Here is a 21,369-nt window from a genome sequence, read left to right as displayed (position 1 = left end):
TTAATAATAAATCATTTTTACACAATATTTAAAGTGTATTTTCGCAACCGAAATAATTCTCCAGTTGAGAAAATATGATTTCCAATTACCGTCGTTCGTCGATCTATTAGAATTAGAATTCTTTCATTTCGATTTTCATTTATATTAAAACTGCTTTGCCGCTGTTAACAATGTTAACTGCTTTACCTGCAAATAGCAAAAGGCCTGCGTGCGCTGCTTGCTTGCCAACCGTTACACGTTTTAACTTCTCTCTGTAGTATCTGTATCTGTGGTGTGTTGTATCGCAAATATGTTCTATATTTTTGTTCTTTTCTCTTTTGAATATATATACAGTCAATAGGCAGATACCTAGGCCACTCTGTCTTTCAATCTTTAATTGGGGATTTCTTGGTCCTAACATGGATATCATTTTGAAGAAGAATCTCAAACATAATAATTAGAATAGATTTACTAATTTTGGAAAAGCTTTAATGGATGTATGGATCCTGTTGGTTTGGAAAACAAGCCCCAATTAAGGAATGACAAGGCACAGTGGGTTAAAAATCTGTCCATGGCTATACTCGTGATTCCGTTTCCTTTTTTTTATCAACATTTAAATTTGATGTAGATGTACGTTTATGTATAATTTGTTATACTTTAAGTTAGGTATGTATATATATATAAACTAGTGCGATTTGTTATTCGGATACTCATTTTTTCCTGCTGTTTTATTACCTTATTTGAAATATCCATTTAGCGTAATTTGTTTATTTTCAATATTTTTTGTTTGTTTTTTGTTGTTATATATGATACAAATGATTTTCGTTTAACTATACAAGAAATCTGGGTTAATTTCATATGCAATGTTATTCATGTAAAATTGTGTTTTTTTTTTTATTTTAATTTTTTTATATTTTCATGCTAGAAAGATTGCGAAAAACACATTAAGTTTTGCCATTTTTTTTGTTGTAAAGTTAACGCTATTCTGATTTCCTTTTCTTGCGGTGTATGTATATTTGTAATAAGTATAAAAAATTTGTTAAAATATATATTTATATGTATATATATATATATATAGATTCCACATACGATTTTTATTGATTCTAGCTTTACTTTTCACTTTTCATGGCGGAGAGAGTGTAGAGGAAAACAAATTCGTTCAGAGTCATAGATGTGTGTTCAGTGTTTGGAAATCGGAAAATATATAGGGAAAAGGGGGCGTGGCTGGCTGCAGGCAACTTTCTCGGTTAGTTCAGTACTCATATCACGTAATATATCAAATGAATTACTCAGTACATTAGTATTTACCTATAAGGGGAATGATCTGCTCATCATCCTCCCTCTATAACTTGCACATCATTATAAATGAAAATTTTACCTAAGAAACAATCCCAAAAAGTAAATGCACAAAAATGAATTCGACTACCAAAGAGGATTTCTAAGTTTTGATTTATCCGATACATAGACGTGTATATATATCAAAATACTCGCGTGTGTGTATATATATATAATATATATATGTTTATGTACATAGCTTTAGAAAAGTGCATCCAAAAAACAGAGCTAAACCAAGCTGCCTACGCTGATTGATTGGGAGGTGGAATGGGGATATCGGGGGAAGTCGGGGATATATAACTGCAGCTGATTTGTGTCCGAGCGAGAGAGGCATACAAATGATACTATATATTAGATATATACGTATTATGTATAAGTTGCTTCATATATACCTGCATACATATCGTTAGTTTGAAGTTTTCAAAAATGAATTTTATTTTCGCTTTCTTTTCTTTCATTATAATTTACAAGTTTGTTGGGTTGCGTATAAATATTTCTCATTTTCCTCCTTTTTCTCATTTAATGATACTGCACTAGTTTGTTTCCTTTCTTTTGTTTTTTTTAATATATATGTTGTGTATATATAAATATGTTTTAAGTGGTTTTTGTGTTGTGTGTTTTTAAGTTCTCATCAGTTGGGAGCAATGTGTGGGGGATTCTGGGAGTTATTGGGTTTGGATGGAGGATTGGATGCTCCTCCCAAATCCCTTTCACAGGACACCGACGAGGGGGGAGCTGCCTGGAGGATATCTGCTTGTTTTGCTTGTCGGTTTCGAATTACGTTTGAATTTTGTTTTCTTTTTATTTATAATAGCATTAATTAATAATAATATAATTAATAATTATAATAATTTATATAATAAACGCAAAATTGGTAAATAATAAAAATAATAATAAAATACAATCATTACAATAATTAATCAAAAATTGTTTCATTTTCTTTTGTTTTTACTGTTTTAGTGTATTTAATCATTTACGGTTTTTTTGTTTTGTTTTTGTTTGTTGTTGGGGTTGTGTTTTGTTTTCCTTTTTATTTGTTTTTGTTGTTGTTTTTTTTTGTATCTTTTTATGTGTAATTTTTTATAATTTGTTTTTTTTTTTTTTTGTAATTACAACGGAAGTGTCGGTGTGTTTGTAGTTGGTGTTGGCGTCAACATCGACGCGGATGGAGGATAACGCAACGTGTGCTGCGACGTTGCCTGCTGGATATAATCCTGACTCGGATTATTCAATACGCTATCCCGTGAGTTTGAATGTGAAGTGGCGCGCAGCAGGGTGACTGCCTCGCGTTCTGGACTACATTGTACACCGTCTAGTCATTTTTGGCGCGTCGATTTCTTCTTCTTTCGTTTAAAGAAACAACAACATCTGGAATATAAGGAACCACTGGAGACAGTTAACCAAGGGGACAGAAACGACACGGATTCGGATACGGATACGGGTATGGATACGAGGTTACAGGTTACGAGGTTACGAGGTTACGAGGTTACAAGGTTAACAGGAATTGTGGGAGTTCGTAGAGAGATCGGGCGGAGTTAGGTGGAGTGGTTGGTCGGAGAAAGAGAGAAAGAGAGAGAACAAAAAAACGGAAGTTGCGCATTAAAAACGACAAAGCAAAAAAATTTGCAAAAATATCTAATAGATCTAATAATCATATATCGATATATATTAATCCCCATTTAATAATTTTGTTTAATATTTCTAGGTTTTCTTAGTTTTCTCTCTAATGAAAATGGATGTCATATTTTTCATTCCCTAATTATTATTTAAAAACAAAACTCCTTTTATTTAATTACAGGAAACACATAAATCTCATTATCTACATATCGATATATCGATTAGTCGACCGTTTGTATAACACATACTTTGTTTCATCGACCACTTCCACTTCCGGCTGTTGTGTGATGGGCGTGTTTGAGTGTCCGGCCGTGGGATCGTCCGGATTTAGTTCGCCGTTCGTCGAACTCACAACCTGCAAGAAAATCGTTCAAGAACAAAAGAAAATAATGCATAAAATTGTAACCATTAGTTCAACCACACTTTCCATCAATTTTTTACAACTAAACATACATGATAGACATATTTGGACGATTAACACTTTTTTTTTTTTTAATCCACTTAACTAATCAAAAATAAATTAATCACTAGAGACAAGTCTAAGGATTGGTGGAGGGGTGGGTGGAACATTGAAACAACGAACATATTTCGATTTAAAATTTGGAAAACATATGTAGATCTTTTATCGATTTATCGATTCCTCACTCAACCTACTTCAGAGATTGCCTGTCATGTTAGGTTGCAGATCACAAACATATAGATGAAGGACTAGGACTAGCACACAGACTCACACATCACTTACGTAAAGTTTTAAGAACGACAAGGACAAACAGTTTATATAGAAAATACCTCGCGATAGGGTTGAAGGACGCTAGGAAAGGGCTTAGCTTATGTAGAAGAGTTGTCGTTCGAGTCTTAAAAGTAGCAATAGTTGTAGGTTCTAGTTGTAGTATCAGAGTAGTAGGTAGAAGGAGAAGTAGGTCTTGTAGTAGGTGGGTGGTGGTTATTTCTTAGGGTCGTCTTCGGTGTCGCTTTTCTCATAGTAAGCATCGAAGGGGCTATCGTCATCCGAGCTCGAATCTTCAGGCAATCTCTGTAATAAGTTTGGGTTTTGGTGTTTTCTTTTCAACTCTATCACATGCCAATGATGGTTTGCGTTTGCAGATCATGGAAGATGGACATCCTCGGGCCGAATTCTCACAAAAATCGAAATCTACTTGGCCTATTCAGGCAGAATTAGTGTGATTCTGGAGGTGTGACTGGTGTGAACCATGCTATTCTAAGGTGGTGTATGTCTTGTGTGTGTGTTTGGCATGCAGTCAGGGCTGAGAGGTTATGTCTAAACCAGTGTTGGTTAACCCATAAAAACATGCATTTAGTAATGTGCGAAAACGAAGAAAATCTACAGAGCTTTCTTCTTTATTGTCTTGCATGCATTTTTGTTTCTATTGGGATCCTCATTCATCATTCCTAGCTAGGATTTGACAAAAATAAACATTTTTAATGGAAGATCCGACGAAAAAAATACCCAAAAAATATATATAGAATGGAACGTGTTTAACTAAAATGAACCGAACGCTTGTGAAGTAAACTATAGTGGAGAGGAATAGGAATAACACACGATTTGGAAGAGGAGAGATTTCAGTTCAGTACCTTGTTGAGCTAATGTAGAGTAAATCAAGTGAAAACATTAGAATTGAAAAGGCCAAAAATATAACAGTCTGCGATAGATAGTTCGTTGTAGTAATTGGAGGAAATATATATATATTTTATATACGGATTTTTACTAAATGTATGTACAAAGTCATGTATGAGATTGAGAGAACAAGAGAAATGAGGCGAAATCGTACAGTTCATAACACAGTCTGACTGGGAATACGAGAAAGAGAAGGCGAGCGAGCGATCGAGCGACATAACAGAAATAATCGGAACGAAAACGGAAACGGAAAGAAAAGAAAAAAACGGTTGTACAACACTGGCCGGTTGTCGCAGCGAACTTACCTGCACTGAACCATGCCGATCGGCCGGTGTTAAATTGCCTAAAGTTGCCCCCGGCTTTGGCACATCAGGCCACGCAGCAACACCTCCTTTGGCATTTTGCTGTGGTTGGTGGACGGATGGTGATGGTTGGTTGGTTGAAGTGGATGGTGAAGGATTTGGATAGATATATTTTTTTGTATTTTTTGATTTTGGTTGGGTACAGTTCAGTAGTTCGGTTTGCGAGCGGGCGAGCAATTGTTGGGAAACGGATTTATGCAAAATTATCAGTAATTTAATTATACATTTTTTTCATAAATGTTTCTTGTTTAATATAATGTACAACAAGGAAACAGATTTTAATATTATATGCGAGAGTGTGTTGATTAAAGAGTTTAAGTGAGTCTAAATAATAGAGTAAGCATATCAAGAGTACGCCACAATAGAACCAAAGACAATTATCTTAGACACTTAAAGCGAATCAAAATAAAAATTAAAATCTGGAGCAAAAATAAAAAGTTAAGAACTCTACAAGTCCCAGTTACCAATTTTTAGCAGTTCAGAAGTAAAGTTGTAAGACTATGTTAGTTGAGCTTGAGAATCTACAGCATAATTCTTGGACAGATCTGAACCCAATATTGTGGAAACTAGCATATAGTCTCAATAGAGTATAGACAGAGAAGAGCATTTTAGATCACACTAACCAGCACAGAGATACTTTTCAAGTCTACAACGTCTAACCTGAAGTATTATAAACTCCTCATTCTCAACGTCAACATCATCATCAAAATCAAAATATGAAACATCCTAATGGTATTTTTTATTTAGGAAATAGTGGGTTAAAAAAAATAATACGTTTAATATGAGAGAAAAGAAAAAGTAGAGAAACCAAAAAAGAGAAATTCGCTAAAATATAAAGTTTGTTTTTCCAACAGCCATCACGATAACATAATCGAGTTAATTTATTTTTAAATTCCGTTTCGAACTATGATAGTAGATCTTGGAAATGTTCTAATACTTTACCTTTGCAAGATTATGTCGATCTTTATTTGGTGAAATGATGACTTCATGGCCAGTTTGCAGAGATCCGACGGGCGTTGACTGTTTGGTTGTCAGTAGTTGTAATGTGAATGCATTTTTTTTATTTGATTACACATGTGTTTTTATAATAATGATGCGGTAGTTTTGGTTTTTAAAATACACACACACAGAGAGTTAAACGCACATGAAACGGTGTTGAAAACCGAAAAAAGAGAGAAGAGATCAAGAAGAGAAGTGCGGTTAAATATAGTTTCAATGTGATACCTAATTTTATTATTATTCTCTCTTAAATTATTCTAGCATAGCCGCCTACAGCAACAAGCATTAACCAAAACTTTACAAGAGATCGAGCATCATACATAGCTTTGCAACACTGTCTTTAGTTATACCTTGTCTGATTTGTTTTTGGCCAAATGCGATGGTGGCGCATTCTTAATGACCTTCATTTGGTCCAGCTGTTCCTTGGTCTTAAAATCAAAACATAAAATTGTACTCAGTTATAGTAACTCATATATTCTTTCACTAAAAGGAGGGATATATTTTAAGTAAAACACAATTTATATTTGCGATGGGGTATTTTTTTTTTTTTGTAGTTTTTACTGATACGATTGCTCTTTGATTTCAGATCCTATTTTCTATTAGTTTGTAGTTAGCTCTTTATAAAAAAATATACTTCGGGAATGGAGAAATATATATATATAACACGAATGGAACTGTGGAACGAATTTGGGTCCCATTATTCTGTGCAGCAGCGGCGAGTTAGTTGATTCCAGCCATGTTAGTGATGTTCTTTGGGTTAACTATCATATCATTCGCTGGGATATATATCGGAGGTGCTGTTAATCGACTTCTGTTTGACATGCTCGATGCACAATGAGATGTTGCTGATTTCTGAGTTAAAAGTTAGTCTTAACTTAAGAGTATTTCTATGTTCTATGCTCTAATAGGTCTTGCATTTTGACTATGTCTCCTATAAATTAGATTAGGACCACGTTTTAGAATTCGGCATCAGAGTTATCATATTGGTTAGTATATGTTGTGGATGTCTTAAAAATAATTTAATTCAAAATGAATTCGAAAACTTACCATTGTCTTCCCTGTCCAGTCGAACTCGCCCTCGTCGGTGTATCCCTTACGATCAAATAAGTCTTGAAACAGTCTTCGCAGAAAGTCATAATCGGGAGTTTCGAAGAAATCTAATCTCCGCACATAACGCAAATATGTCGCAAACTCTTCTGGATGTCCATCACAAAGCACCTGTAAGACATATCACAAGTTAGTTGAGAGTTCTATAGGTTTATGATATAAACTATTTATGGTTAACCTCAATAGGCGTTGCTCGTTTTGTATCACCGATTTTTTGATATCTCTCCTTGAGTGTATCAGCCTTAAGGCCTTGCCACGGCAGTGAACCTCTTAAGAAATACATAAACATGTGACCCAGTGCCTCCAGATCATCGCGCCGCGACTGTTCTCGTCCCATATGCGTATTGATTGACATATAACGTGCCGTTCCAGTAAGGGATTTATGTTCCCGATATGGTATATGCCTATTTGTATCTAAATCAATGTATTCTTTGGCCAAACCGAAATCTATAAAGACAAATAAATATTAATATTTAATATATAATATGTACATTATATACTTACCAATTATATGTATAATTTTTTCACGTTTTGTTGACGTTCTGCCGATGAGAAAGTTCTCTGGTTTCACATCCCTATATATTAAGTGCCGACTATGAACATATTCGATCCGGTGGAGCTACATTTGCAATTATAATTGTTGGTTGGTTGGTAAATAATAGAAATAAATATTATTAGTTTATAAGTTAAATGTTTTATTGCAAAAGCAGAACAATGAATATACGTTTTCCATTCGACATATATTGATTGTTCATTATTTATTCATTTTTTCCAAGTTAAATTAGCTTTAATATTAGCTTATAATTGAATTAATTTTACATTTTGTTTCTGTAGTGTCTCAACTTGCTGTTTATGTAATTTTAATGTTGATTTCGCAATTTTAATGGCATTGATAAACCATAATGAATAATAACTAAGGAGTTTCTAGATTAAACTACGTAATTGATGTATTCATGCAAATTTTTTTTGAATTTCAGTACAATGAACGTTTTCTTTCACTTGGGCTGAGTTTGAATGCTGATATTATATTTTAAGTGATGGACTATTTCCAAATGTATGAAAAAATTAAAAAATAATAATAATAATAATAATCATAACTAACCCTCAACCAGGCGACTTGGAGATTTTAAGAGAAAGTGAGGCAGATAGAGAGTCGAGATCGAGAGGGTAAGAGAGGCAACGACCTAATAGTTTGTTGTTAGTGATGAAAAATAATTAAAAAAAAAAAATATAAAAAATTAATAAAAATAATATCTAATCTAAATAACCAAGCAACCTAATAAAAAAAATTAAAAGAAAACACAAACACACCCCAAAACCATATGTGTAAACACAAATCATAAGTTTGGATTCGATCTTATTACTAGTGTTGGTTAATTTTGTCGTCGACTCTACCAGTGTTGTGAATGTGATTATGTGCAAAGTTATGCGCGTGCTTTTTCGATTGCATTTCCTTTTCTGGCATTGGTATTGTTTAATTGGTTTTTGGTGTTTGGTTTTGTGGTTGTACTTACTAATTGTATAGCTATCAGTAGTACGCTCTTCAAAGTGAAACGTCTGCCGCAAATATCGAATAAATCTTCGAGTGATGGACCAAGCAACTCCATAACAAGAGCATTGTATTTGCCGCAAGGGCCGAAGTAATATACTTCTGGTACACCCTCTGCTATCGAGTTATCGATTGTTTGTAGTCGATCGGAGACATGTTTTGGAATTTTTGTTTGGAGGAAGCGAGCGAGTGTTTTTTTTATTATTTTATTCGAGTGTTGGACAGCGCACAAAAGATTTTTGGTTTTTTTGTTGTTGTTTTTGTTGTATTTATGCAAAAATTCGTGAGCGAGATAAAGAGAGATGGGAGAAAAAAGAAAGAAAGATAAGAGATACAACATAGTTTTTTTTTTTTTTTTTTTTTTTTTTTTTTTTCATTTTTTTTTTATAATAAAAAAGGTATTTTTATTTTGTAGCTGTTCTTCCGTTATTCAGACAGGTGGTGGTGGGCGGGCACAACAAGGAAAAAGATAAAGCTACAGAGAGAGGGTATTGAGATTGATGTGTTGAGATTGAGATTGAGATTAAGAGAGAGCGATGGATATAAACGGCTCATGTTTTGCAGGTTAGTGTAGCGCGTCTTACGATATTACCACCTTGCCGGTAAAATTTATTACATAATCAACTGACTGTGCTAAACACAACAAGAACAACAAAAATAGAGATTCTCGAAGCATATACACACAAGAAGAGGAAGACCTGCTGAATGACAAAAACTGGAGCACAGGAACTCACTCCTCCTCCTCACCTACCAACTCATTCTCCTCCTCCGACGAACCTACATAATTTTAAACCTAACCTAACTCTTGTGCTTATAGCTAGGATTTATAATTATACTGTTTAACTATTGTGTGTAACATTTTCGTAGTTTTGGAATGCATTTTTGTAAGACTTTTTCGATAATTGTGTTAGTAGTTTAGTTAAATTATATACATTTACATTTGTATTTTGTTTTTTAAGAAGAAAAATCAAGGAGCGTGTATATAATAGCAAGAGATTGGTAAACAAAAAAACAAAAAAGAGAACTAGGAATGCCAACTAATAAGTATTAATAATTATAACATTGGAATAGTTATATCAAATGCCTTATAGAAGTTGTTTTGAACTCGAAATAGAGTATACAATAGAGTATATGTAGGGAGAGTATAGTTTGGCTTGTTGTCTATATACAAGGTAGTATACTTATATTGGAAGCCCCTAGGAATGCCAATTTTTGTACATGCTTATAGGATAATTAATTTAGTGGAAGCTACAAAGAAAAATGCATTTCGATTCATTACATCTACGATAAACTTTCGAAACCAAAAACTTGACTAACGTTCATTGCGTGTTTTTCTACTATTAGTTTGTTTTACTTAAAAAATCAATAAAAAAAAAAAATATATATTTTAAAGCCTAACATTTAGCCGTTGAGACACTTTTGAGTCAAAATATAAATTAGAACTAAACAACAAAAAATGAGATTCTTGTAGAGACGTTTTAAAGAGCGGACTTGGCAAGATTTAAAAGCCAAAATTCAAATATTAAATCTTCATCTTGTAAAATCCACTCTTAAATGTTGAAAGATAGTTTGCTTTCGTCCGCAGCACTTACAAGTTGTTTCGCTATCATCAATACAGTCTTAAGTGAAAATTTACGGGCGCAAATATTGAAGAGATCTTCTAATGATAATCCCAATAACTCTAAAACCATGGCATTGTAACGGCCACCGCAAGTGCCCAAATGATAAATGCGTGGTATGCCATCTGGGGCGTTATCGGCTATATCGGATGAGGGAGATAATCCAATTCCAAATTCATAATTCCGATTTGCAGGTCCAATAATAGTAGTAGTTATCATGGCGTGGGGGATAGTAGGTGAGGGTAGTATATTGGTTTATTATTTTTAGCAGACATGCCATCACATAATAGTGTTATGCAAGTTGAATATATCGGTGGTTTGTAGGTTTATAGGTTGGTTGGTTGGTTTTGCAGTTCAGTTTCGAGTTGTGGTTGAGAGATTGCAGCAGACACAGGGAGAGATACATATGTAGATAGAAAAAGAGCAGCGCATGATGATCGATTTCGGAATTGAATTACAATTTAGCTGTGTTTTTATTTATTTAATTAAATAATTCATAACGAATAATTTTCGGGTAATTCGGTGTTATTAGGTACATTAAGTATGTTTTTCTTTTAAATTAAAAACAAATAAATATAGAAAGTAGGCAATAGGCAATAGAAAACAAAAAATGGTACAACGATCCGTATATATAGTTGGGAATATATATATATAGAGATTTTTGGGCAGTGAAGTGATTTTCGAGCTGTTTTTACACTGGCAGGACTATAGGTATATATTATAAAGTTGCTGTTTCTACAATTTATTATTTTATTCGATTTATTTTTTATTTGATTTTATTTTTGAAACTCTTCACGCACCGACCGAGCTCCGAAAATATGCTTGAGAAAATCTATTCATGTTTTCCATTTCATGTATTTCGCAGATACCAAAATATATAGTTTTTATTTCAAAAATTAAAAATAATAGATTTAAACTTTTAAGTTTAAGGAACAAATAATCAAAGTGGTGGTAACGGTGCAAAACTTTGTTTTACTTTTGAGTAGTTTGGAGTTAGTAATAGATAGATGTGGGGCTGGGGGCAGGGAGATAAAGAGAGATACAGACAGTGGACATATAGATCGGTACTCTTCCATAAAGAGGTAGATCATTGGTTAGTAGTTGTTAGTTTGTTTTTTGGTTAGAATTAGAGTTAAGTGGGACGACAGCTTCGGAAAAGTGGGGGGATTTGTAGTCATATATAGATGATTTTGTTTACATACCATGTGATCCTAATAGTTTATAAAACCTATACTCTAAGTGTAGTTGCGGAGCCTTTGACTTCATAGGCTCCATTTTTATTGCTACATGTTCATTGTTGTAAAGATTTTTGCCTGAAAAAAATAGAAAAATAATAATATTTAGTTAAGATAATTATTTTAATAATATTCTTAAAAGAAATAACTAAAAAATGCTTCAAAAACAATCCCCATTCCTTTCATGCTCAGACATGCTTTGAACTGCTTTACCTGACACGCTGTTATCGACAGTGCCACGGCCATTACGCCCTGCAGCACCACCAACACCATTACCACCTCCACCAAAGCAACACATGCGGCGACCTGCCAGGAAATGAAATAACTCAAAGAAAGTCTATAGTTTGGATTCATAATCCTTGCTTTCAATTTTTTTAATTCCTTTATTTTTTAACTTTATTGTTTTATTTTTTTAAGGGAATTGAGAGCAAGGCCTTTTGAATACAATTTGAAAATTGCATAGTTGATGACGAAACGACGCAAGACGCAGACAAAGCACAGATGTAAGTGATGTGCAAAAATTATGTCATGGGAGATTGGACGAAAGAGACGAGAGAGAAGACTGTGAGTGGATGTGTAAGCGCGTGGGTAGTTGAGTGGGAGAGAGGCAGGTATGACCGTCACTGCTTATCACAAAACACAACATTAAAGCATTGATAGAATCGTTTCACAGACAAGCACCGACAGAGGCATATCACACCACCACCATGATAAACAGAGAGCCCCGCATGCAGGCAACGCCCCTCCCAGACAGCCCCCAACTGTCGGTATTTGTTGACTTCTTGGAACATTCTTAAGAGAGGCTGGCTTCCATAAAAGCCAAATATGCACAATTTTCGGTCTACGCAGGCAGAATTCAGAGCCAAGAGTGTGTCATTTAAAATCGTTTAACTTAATGGTTCGACTGCTGACAGAAGCTGCTGCAAAATTTCAACTAAAATGCAAACTAAGCAATACGATAGAAAAAAAGCACACTTCACTTCAAAGAAAAAAACAATACCGTGACCTAACGCAATACTACCACATACCAAATCATTGTAAATATAAACCTAGAATGATTTTTTCCGAACAAGTTCCCTTATAAACAAAACCACTTTTTTTTAAGGGCGTGCCGCAGCGCTAAACACAAAAATATAATAAAAGTTCCCAAAAAAAAAAAATTAAACGAGAAACGCCCACGCAATGGGCCCATAAAACGCGGCAAGAAAAAAGAGGCGGAAAAACTATTTAGGTTGGTCAATGCTCTGGTTATTTCCCAACTTCCCAAGCTTTTCTAATTTATTCTTATTCCTCTATTTTCGAATTACGAAAAATTATGTCATTTTGGCCAAACATTTTGCTTTTATCTCAACGCCACGTACTTATCTGAATCTGATTTAATAACAAAATAACAAAAGAACGAGTATTTATAGATCACAATTAATATAAAAGTGATATCATCAGGTTGCGACGTCATAAATTCATTTAATTGCAATTTTTATCTTAATTTTTAAACAAAGTGCACCTCAAACTGTAGTTTGTCCCAGTTAATCTCAAACTGTAGCCAATTAAGAGCCATCATTGTTGTGGGGGATCTGATTCTCGATTCACGACCGAGCTGCGACTTAATGACTCATTCAAAAGCCGCAAAAAGCACACACAATCGAATTAAATATCGAAATATGACGTAGAACAAAGAATAAGCAAAATATAACAACAAGTGAGTGAAAATAAATTCCAAACTGAGAGATAGTGCTGGCTTTAATTACAGTTTAAGAGAACTTTTGCACAAAATTAGCCAGACTACCTGTTGGCAATGTGACAACGAGAATGCAACAGAGGAAGTGGCATTCCCAAAAAAAAATAAATAAATAAACGAGGGGACAGATGAATAGCGCAGCACGGTGGGCCGGTGGAAACAACTTTATAAAAGCGCATTTAGCAAACAAAGCAAAAGTGACGGCTACGACGACGACGACGACGCCAAGAAAACAGATGGCGGAATGGAATGGCATTTTGTTGTATTATGCACTCTCGTAAGTAAAAAAGTAAAAAAGCACACTCAAACAAAACAAAACACAACAAAAAACAAAGGAACCAAAAAAAGGAACAAGGCGAAGAAGAAGCCGTGTTCCCATTGTGGTTAATGCTGTTGGCAGTAACCGACCTGGAAAGGAATGCCAGACAGAAAGCCAGAAAGGAAGTGGTTATTCCCCAAAAAAAAAATGACAAATATTCAACAAGGATCATAAAAAAAAGGGAAAATAATGATAGCTAACTTATACCATTAAGGGGTTATATACAGTTGTGCCGCGCAAATATATGGATTTTTATCGATTTTTTTTTGACACCATAGAAAATATTTATGAAAAATGTTTTAACGACGTTGTTTAGTTCATGTTTCTGGGTACTTCATTAAATTTTTTCATAAAAAAATATTACATAACAAAAATGTTATAGCCGAATTCCCGGATCGTCTTTTTTCGATGGTGTCTTGCGGTGGACATGATTTCTCGAAAACGGCTCATCCGAAATCCAAAAGTCAAAAAAGTTTAGTTAGTATATTGTATTGTCTAGTCCGTGAACGAGGGATTTTCAAAAATTTTGATTAAAAAAAAAATGGCGACGTTTTTAACAAAAAATGTACTTTTTCAAGGTATAAGATTTTCGTTTTTTGTGCTTTAAAAAAAAAGTTTTCAAAAAAATTGAAAATCCCTTGTTCACGGACTAGCTAATATCATAATAAATAAGTGATCCAAATTTGGTGTTGATCGGATTCGTAGTTTTTTTAGTAATCGTGTCCACCGCAAAGGTAATTTCCCCAAAAAAAGATTCTGAGATAATCGCGTTTAAAGTTTCAAGTTTGTTCAAGTTTTATATGCAGATAGTGCGCTATAAATAGCTACAGCTTCGGTTCTAATGCTCCGATCGTTATGAATTTTTGTGAGAGTATTCCCAATAGAATATACTTAAAGAATATGCAATACAAAAAATCGATTTTTTCATATATCACAACTGTATATAACCCCTTAATATAAAAGCAGAGGCTTATTTGCTTAAAAAGCAAAGTCAACTTCAAAAAGCAAAGAAATAGACATGGCTCTTTGTATCATTTATTGAAATTAGCTTTGAAGATCTTCACAACTAAAGTAAATAGGAAGGATATACACTGTATATTTCCAACTATTTTATACCAAAAACCTAATTTTCTTAAAAAGCAAGAAAGAAAAGAAACGGACAGACGGTCACTTGATATGACTTTTGATATCTTTTATAGGCAACAGATCCCAAGATTTTGATCCGTCAAATATAGAAAGGATATTCTACAAAGAATATACATATCATCTTCATATCATATATACATATCATAATCACCTTCATACCAAAGTATTATCTTAAAAGGCTAGAATGAGAAGCAAAGAAAACCTTTCCAAAGCCAACGACGAACAAGGCTCCTCTTCCTATTTATTATAATCTCAACATCTTTATCCCTAAACTAAATAGAAAAGAGGTGTTCTATATATATTTACTATTTTTTTAATATATATGTATTTACAGATAATTGATACCAGCGATTGATTGATTGATTTTTAACCAAAAGCTAATTTGCTTTAAAGCAATAAAAACAACTGAAGCAAACTCTTCTAAATTTAACGACAGATATTTATTCTATTACATCTCATATATATTATATATATTACTGGATCTCAACATGTTTAGCCCTAAGAAAATATATGTGTTCTATATATTTATAGATAAATGATTAATGATTAATGATAAATGATAACTAATTAGCTTTAAAAGCAAGAACAAAAAGCAAAGCAAGTTCTTCTAAATTTAAGGATGGATATCTTTATAAATTCTCCTTCATATAAATATATATATCTCTCGATATTTACACCAAACATAAACCATTTATTTAATATTAAGAATTACTTACCTAAACGCAATTCGCCAAAATTACCACAGCCAATTTTTTTACCAACACGAAAATTTGGTCCGACCATAAGTACACCGGTTGTGGTGCTTACAGATTGGCGGGTGGAATACATGTTATTGCTTGAGCTTTTACCACCGGCTAGGGCTGTGGTGGCATTTGCCACATTACCAGCAGATGCACCGGCAGTTGTCGTTTGTGGGCCACCTCCACTGCAAAGATGAGAGAGAACGGAAGTTGGTTATTTAAAAAATTAATTAAAGTACGACAAACTATTTGATAAGCAGGAAGTAATGTTAACAACTAGATTAAGTAGGTTTTGTAAAGTCCATCACAATTTTCTAACTTTAAATGTCAAAATTAAATAAAATTAAATATTATTTTGCTTCAGAACTCTGCTTGAAAGGATTATCTCTTATGGGTTTAAACCAAGCATATCACGCTTTCTTGGGGGCGTGGGAGTGGAGTTCTTCTTTGGATACGTACTCATCACCCTTGTAGTCCTTTTTCATGGATAGATATTTGCGCAACATTTAATTTTGGCAAAGATATTAGATTGAAAAAATCAGGTGTACTTGATTCGAATAGCGAAAAAATACAACAATTTTAAATAAAAATATAGAAACCAGTTACTGGGTCTAGAAAATGAAGTCTAAAATGTCATTTTCCGAATGGAAATTAAAAACTTGTATTCAATAATCGAAAGTAAGGTTTTTTTTAATATGTAAGGCCAGCTGTAACCACAGGGGCTGGCTCTTAAAGGGAAATAGATATAGAATCATGACTCACGACTACTGAACGAGGGAAATATTTTTTTATTTTTTTGATTAAGACAAAAGGTTTTTGCTTTGTTGCAGTTAAATCTGATGGGTGTGGCTGTGGCTATAGCTTCTGTGCGAAAAAGCGAAAAGCCACTCATGATTCTGATGAGTGGACTATGGGGTTTTAAGCCAACTCCAATACATTAGTCTTATAACTGAACGGAGGGGGATTATTAATCAGTAGAGATATAACTGCAACTGCAATGAATCAGGCATGAGTGTGGTTTAATTAATAAATATTATAAATAAAAACCACAACTTTAACAATAAATACCACGAATATTAAATATGTAAAATATAAGATAACACTATTATGAAGCTTCAGAAGAGTCTGAGTTTTTTATCTCCGATAAAAAAGCAGAATCTCCACTTGGCCCCATCTTAACAGGAAATTATTGGTTATGCCCCCACTCGTTTCAGCCCACCCGACTTCCCTCTTGAGAAAATAACTCTATACTTTCTTCTAATATCAGTCTGCCGCCTCTTGATTATTTGCCAGCTGCCAGCAGCTATAGCTACGAATGGGAGTCGCAAAATCTTATCTACCCACAAGTTTCTTCGCAAAAAAAAGAAGTACAACACATACACAACCGATAATTGTACCGTTAAAAAGCTGCTGTAAAAAAACCCCCCTCCGATAACAATTAAAGCGGCGAGAAGATGAAGAAGCTTAGAGCGAAAACGGCAGTGGAGCGATGAAATGGGGCATAAACGAGTTTGGGTTTCAGTTCGACTTCGATTTCAGCTTCTTGTTGAAGCAACCTCTTGCCCCTGCCACACTCACAGGCCACAGGCTGGTCGTGCCACTTAAAAACTGGACACAAGTAGGCAAATTTAGTAAACAGATATACCGATATACCCTTCCAATAAGAAATAATATACCAGATATTAAAATTTTCAAAAGATAGTAGGATGTAGAAAATATCTATATAACTTTAGTTTTGAAAACTTCAGAACTCTATAGCTTTATAGAGAGACACTTCAGAACTCTATAGCTTTATAGAGAGCATTCGCTGTCTCGGTATGACTCATTTCTCATGGCTTTCTGGTTATTGCTTTGACTGTTTTATGGCTTAATATCCTGCGGGCCAAACTGGTTCACAGCCAGGCCACAAGTATAGTATAGTATGTCTTTCATTGGAGGTACATATGGACGCGGGTATTAACGTTTAAATGGCTAAAAGTTCAGCTATGAAGCTCCTCATTTGAAACTTTTCATATACGGTTTTGGGTCATTTGCTTCTACCTGCAACTGGAAACTGGTTCCTGAAACAACAAGTAGTCTTTAAGGAAAGAAATTTAAAATTAAAGCCATAAATAAATAATTAGATTGGCATAAAAAATGGATAACTTTGTGAGGAAAGTGAAATGACAACTCCTAGAAAGCAATCACTAGCTTTTATTGGCTGCGTTTGACAGCCAGAAGGAAGAAGAAAAAAAATCAATAATTTAAAATAAACCAGCATCTAAAAATAAAATTATTCACAAGGTGGGTTGCTTGCTCGAAACTCTCACTCACACACATTTTCAGAAACACTCAGACGGCAGTTATCGATGTATGCACAGGTGTCTGTCTGTGTGTGTGTGTGTGTGTTTGTACCGTAAATAAATCAAGTGTAAATTGAACACAAATCCGACTCAAAGAGTAAGAGAGAGAGATAGAATGACGACAACAGCATGAACCGCAAACAGCGGAAAATCCCAATTAGAATTTGTCAAAGCCACAACAACTAACTAGTAAGAGGGGGGATGGGAGCGGGGGCAGGCAGATGAAACCGCAAAAGAATTTCGCATAATTTGACAGACAATCACCAAAAGGTGACGCACTGTCTGAGACACTATAACTAAGTTAGTAGACGGCACTAAAAATTAAATTAAGATACCAAGTACTTCTCATTAAAGAAGCCCCACAAGGCAAGGCACTTTTTTGGGGCAATTACATAAGCAATCAAAGAAAGCAAATACCGCTTAGAAATTAAACAAACGGAAAAACAGGGGAAAACAGAAAACTTGTGATAAAGGCAGGTTGATAAGTGCGTGTGTCTATACATTTTATTATGCCCGTGACTGTGTCTGTGAGTGCGAGTGTGTGTGCCTTATCAGCTAGAGATTGCTGTGACGTTATGCGGTCTATTACTCTCTTCCTCTCTTGCCATTCTCTTTCTGGGGATCTGCCCTTCCAAGTGACTTACAATTGATTTGTTGCTGTAATTGCTATTTATAGAAACAAACAATAAAAACAATTTCATTATAATTTCTAGCACAAACAATTCAAATTCAATTATGCAAATCAATTAAAAGATCGTTTAAGACAATTGATTTTCTCAGCTATGCAGCAATCATAGATCGTATTAGCATTTCTCTCTCTGTATTGTATCTATGAGATACATATGTATCTTTAGCATTAATTGTATTGTTTTGGTTGCTCATAATCAAATTACTATCGCAGCCCCACCACTGCGTAACATAACGTGTCAATATCCATTTTCAATGGCATTTGACGTTTTGACAAGCCAGAGCACTACTTTGATTCGCATAACATAAGAGAGAGAGAAGAGTACACCCGGCCCGCCACCCCCTCGCACCATAACAACTGACCTATCAACACCGATAAGCGGAACAAGAGAGATGGATGGAGGGACATAGCCATAGACAGCCTTGCTCAGAGCCAAAGCACTTGAGAACTCTCACGCACACTCACACAGCCATACACTCGTGCTGTACTGAACAAGTTGGCTAGATAAGCGCGCCTTGATTAGCGGCCTAAGTCAGACAATAGCGAGTCGAAATGAACGAGTGGCAGCCAAATGTTGGGAGAGTGAGTGAGTGGCGGGGCGGTTGAGTGGAAAATGCAGAATGCAGAAGAGAGCAGCTGATGAGGTGCACCTTGCACAGTGGGTAGATAGGAATTCTTAGTGACTAAGCCTTCTAGATTTTAAAAAATCTCTGTTTAAGACCCACTGTAACAACAGAAATTCATTCAAGACATCGTCTCTAAACGCCACAGCCTCTAACTGAAACTGAAATGTGCACAATGTGGTAGCTGGATTAGTGTGAGTGTCTATGGAGGCGCCTCAATGGCCGATTGACCTTTGCATGTTAGATTAACATTGAATATGCAATCCAATCACCGCCCATCCCACAACCCACACCGCCCAGGCCCCTCTATTCGATCCACTCATTGGTGAGCCATCTGTGTGCGTCGTCGTCGGTGGCTTTAATTAGTTTAGCCTCAGATGGGGCACGTGCAAAAGCCAAAAGCTACGAGTCTACAGAGGTCAAATGCTATCCAACCAACGCCCACCTAGAGAGCATCTGATTATAAGGCAAGGGCTTTCCTAGTAAAAATCTAAGGATATGATAACTTATTTCCTATAAATTGGCAATTGACCTAGTACATAGTGACCCCGGAAGGCACCTCAACAACACCCGTTATTTACGTTTGATTCCTTCCTTCCTTCCTGCCTGCCTTTCGCCTTGGGTGGGCGGTAAATGAATTGTCAGGGTCGCCCAAAAGAGGTGCTGATTGACATTGAAGACCTCACGTGCGTTGGCTTTGCCAACTAAATGTTTCTTATCCCCCAGCTTCAGCTCAAGTTCATTGTCGCGAACCTACAAACCTTGAATTCTATTCTTTTATACGATTTTTTATTTATTTTTAATCAGAATACCCACAGATACCATTTAATACTAAAGTAATAAATAATATTGGCAATTCCAACAGGTTAGAACGTGATTATCTCTGCTCTGGTCACACTCTGCACTAAAAATGCATCTTGTTCCCACACAGAAACTCCACAGTCTCTCCTCCCTCTTGAGGTTTAACCCTTAACATGTGTTCAACATGAGTTTCGAAACTAACCCGGAGAACTCCGTTAAACGGCGCTTTCAGCGGGAGCGGTTGAGAGAGCCCTCATGCATGGAACATCCAGCTTTCTTCCGTGAACAGAAACGTTGCGGGGGATCCGGGGGATCGACGGACGGCAGCTCGAGACCCAATGGCTGCCAAACTGTGAGCAGCTGTTGCCGAGTCTCCTCGGCCGTTCACTCTCCACTTAATAATTGTTGTAAGAACTTGTTTTTTTTTTTTGTATTTTTTGTATTTTCAGCCTTTGTTATAATTGTTTAATTGCTTTTATGGCATGCACTTTGTTTCACAATATCACATATATATATTTTGCACTTCTGGCTTGAAATGAATTGGAAATTATAAAGATTATTTAGGTATTACGACCTTTTCACACCACACACGCTTTTCTTTTCCCAGCAGCGCCAATTTTTCGCAATTTGCGCTTTCTTTTTCACTCATTCGACTTTTCTCTTTTGTTTTCTTTATTTTGTTGGTATTTTTTATTGTATTTGTGTTTGCTCTTTAAGTGAAGTTGAATGAAAATCTTTTAATTTGTCATATCCGCTACGCTTTGTCTTTGTATGTGAGGGTGAGGAAGGGGTAGTGGGTGCAAGCGAGAGGTTCTGCTTGGAAGTATCTGAGAAGTAGTGTGTTGCAATATGCGGTGGAGCCGCTTAACTTTCGCCACATTACGAAATTAAAACCAAAGCCGGAGACCCAAAGCGCCTCCAAACACAGCTTTTTTTTTAAGGTTTTTTTTTTTTTGCAGGTCAAAAGTCTGAAAGACAAAGGAGTGGGAGATACAAAACAGCGAGAGAGAGAGAAAGATACAGATACCGAACCAAAAAGGCAGGCACAGGCAGGCAAAATAAATTGTAGAAAAAGTCATAAATAACTCGAAAAACCAGTTTATGTTGCCGGTGTACAAACAGGCAGCAGCAGCAGCAACAGCAACAACACCAACAACAATAAACAAAATGTGCAGGAAAAAGAAGAAAAGTGCGAGCGAGCTAAGAATAGTACTTAAAATCAGGAAGGGGGTAGGGGGGCAACAACAACAAAAACTAAAAACTCGTTAAAGTTGTGCAGAAGATGGAAAAATAAAGCACAGACAGCTGACTTCCAAACTGAAAGATACACAGCTGAGCTGTGGTGTGTCTCTCAGTGTAACTGCAACTGTCCAGCGAGCGGTGGAAGGGAGATAAGGAGACGTCCGTGTAGTGACAGAAACAACTCATTCAGGCCAGAGCACCGCTGTTCATTAGAACACCCACAAACACTCAAACACACACACATGAGAGAGCCAAAACGTGGCCTGGGCTAGCTGACGGGTTGCATTCATAG

General features: G+C 35.4%; 1 protein-coding gene across 14 annotated transcripts; it reads right to left on the bottom strand.

The window, feature by feature from the left end:
- Positions 1-1,720: 1,720 nt before the first annotated feature.
- gish (casein kinase I gish) lies at positions 1,721-20,306 on the bottom strand. Of its 14 annotated transcripts, none has more exons than XM_017247808.3 (11): positions 20,038-20,306; positions 15,358-15,566; positions 11,406-11,516; positions 10,177-10,343; positions 7,540-7,654; positions 7,214-7,482; positions 6,976-7,146; positions 5,872-5,949; positions 4,873-4,971; positions 3,180-3,286; positions 1,721-2,700 (listed from the first exon to the last, which is right to left on the bottom strand). In XM_017247808.3, exons 2-11 carry the CDS (start codon positions 15,467-15,469, stop codon positions 2,631-2,633), a joined length of 1,299 nt encoding a protein of 432 aa, XP_017103297.1. In that variant the 5' UTR covers positions 15,470-15,566; positions 20,038-20,306; the 3' UTR covers positions 1,721-2,630. The 14 variants fall into 14 exon arrangements, with proteins under 14 accessions (XP_017103297.1, XP_070136910.1, XP_070136913.1 ...); XM_070280809.1 differs by lacking the exons at positions 10,177-10,343; positions 20,038-20,306 and adding exons at positions 8,550-8,701; positions 15,841-15,986; XM_070280812.1 differs by lacking the exons at positions 10,177-10,343; positions 20,038-20,306 and adding exons at positions 8,550-8,701; positions 15,841-15,986 and having other exon boundaries at positions 1,721-2,682.
- Positions 20,307-21,369: the final 1,063 nt, after the last annotated feature.

The sequence above is a fragment of the Drosophila bipectinata genome, chromosome 3R (assembly GCF_030179905.1).
Source record: "Drosophila bipectinata strain 14024-0381.07 chromosome 3R, DbipHiC1v2, whole genome shotgun sequence".
In the NCBI taxonomy this organism is placed as follows: Eukaryota; Metazoa; Arthropoda; class Insecta; order Diptera; family Drosophilidae; genus Drosophila; species Drosophila bipectinata.
The sequence above is the reverse complement of the archived record's forward strand: the minus strand, read 5'-3'. Positions and strand labels throughout refer to the sequence as shown.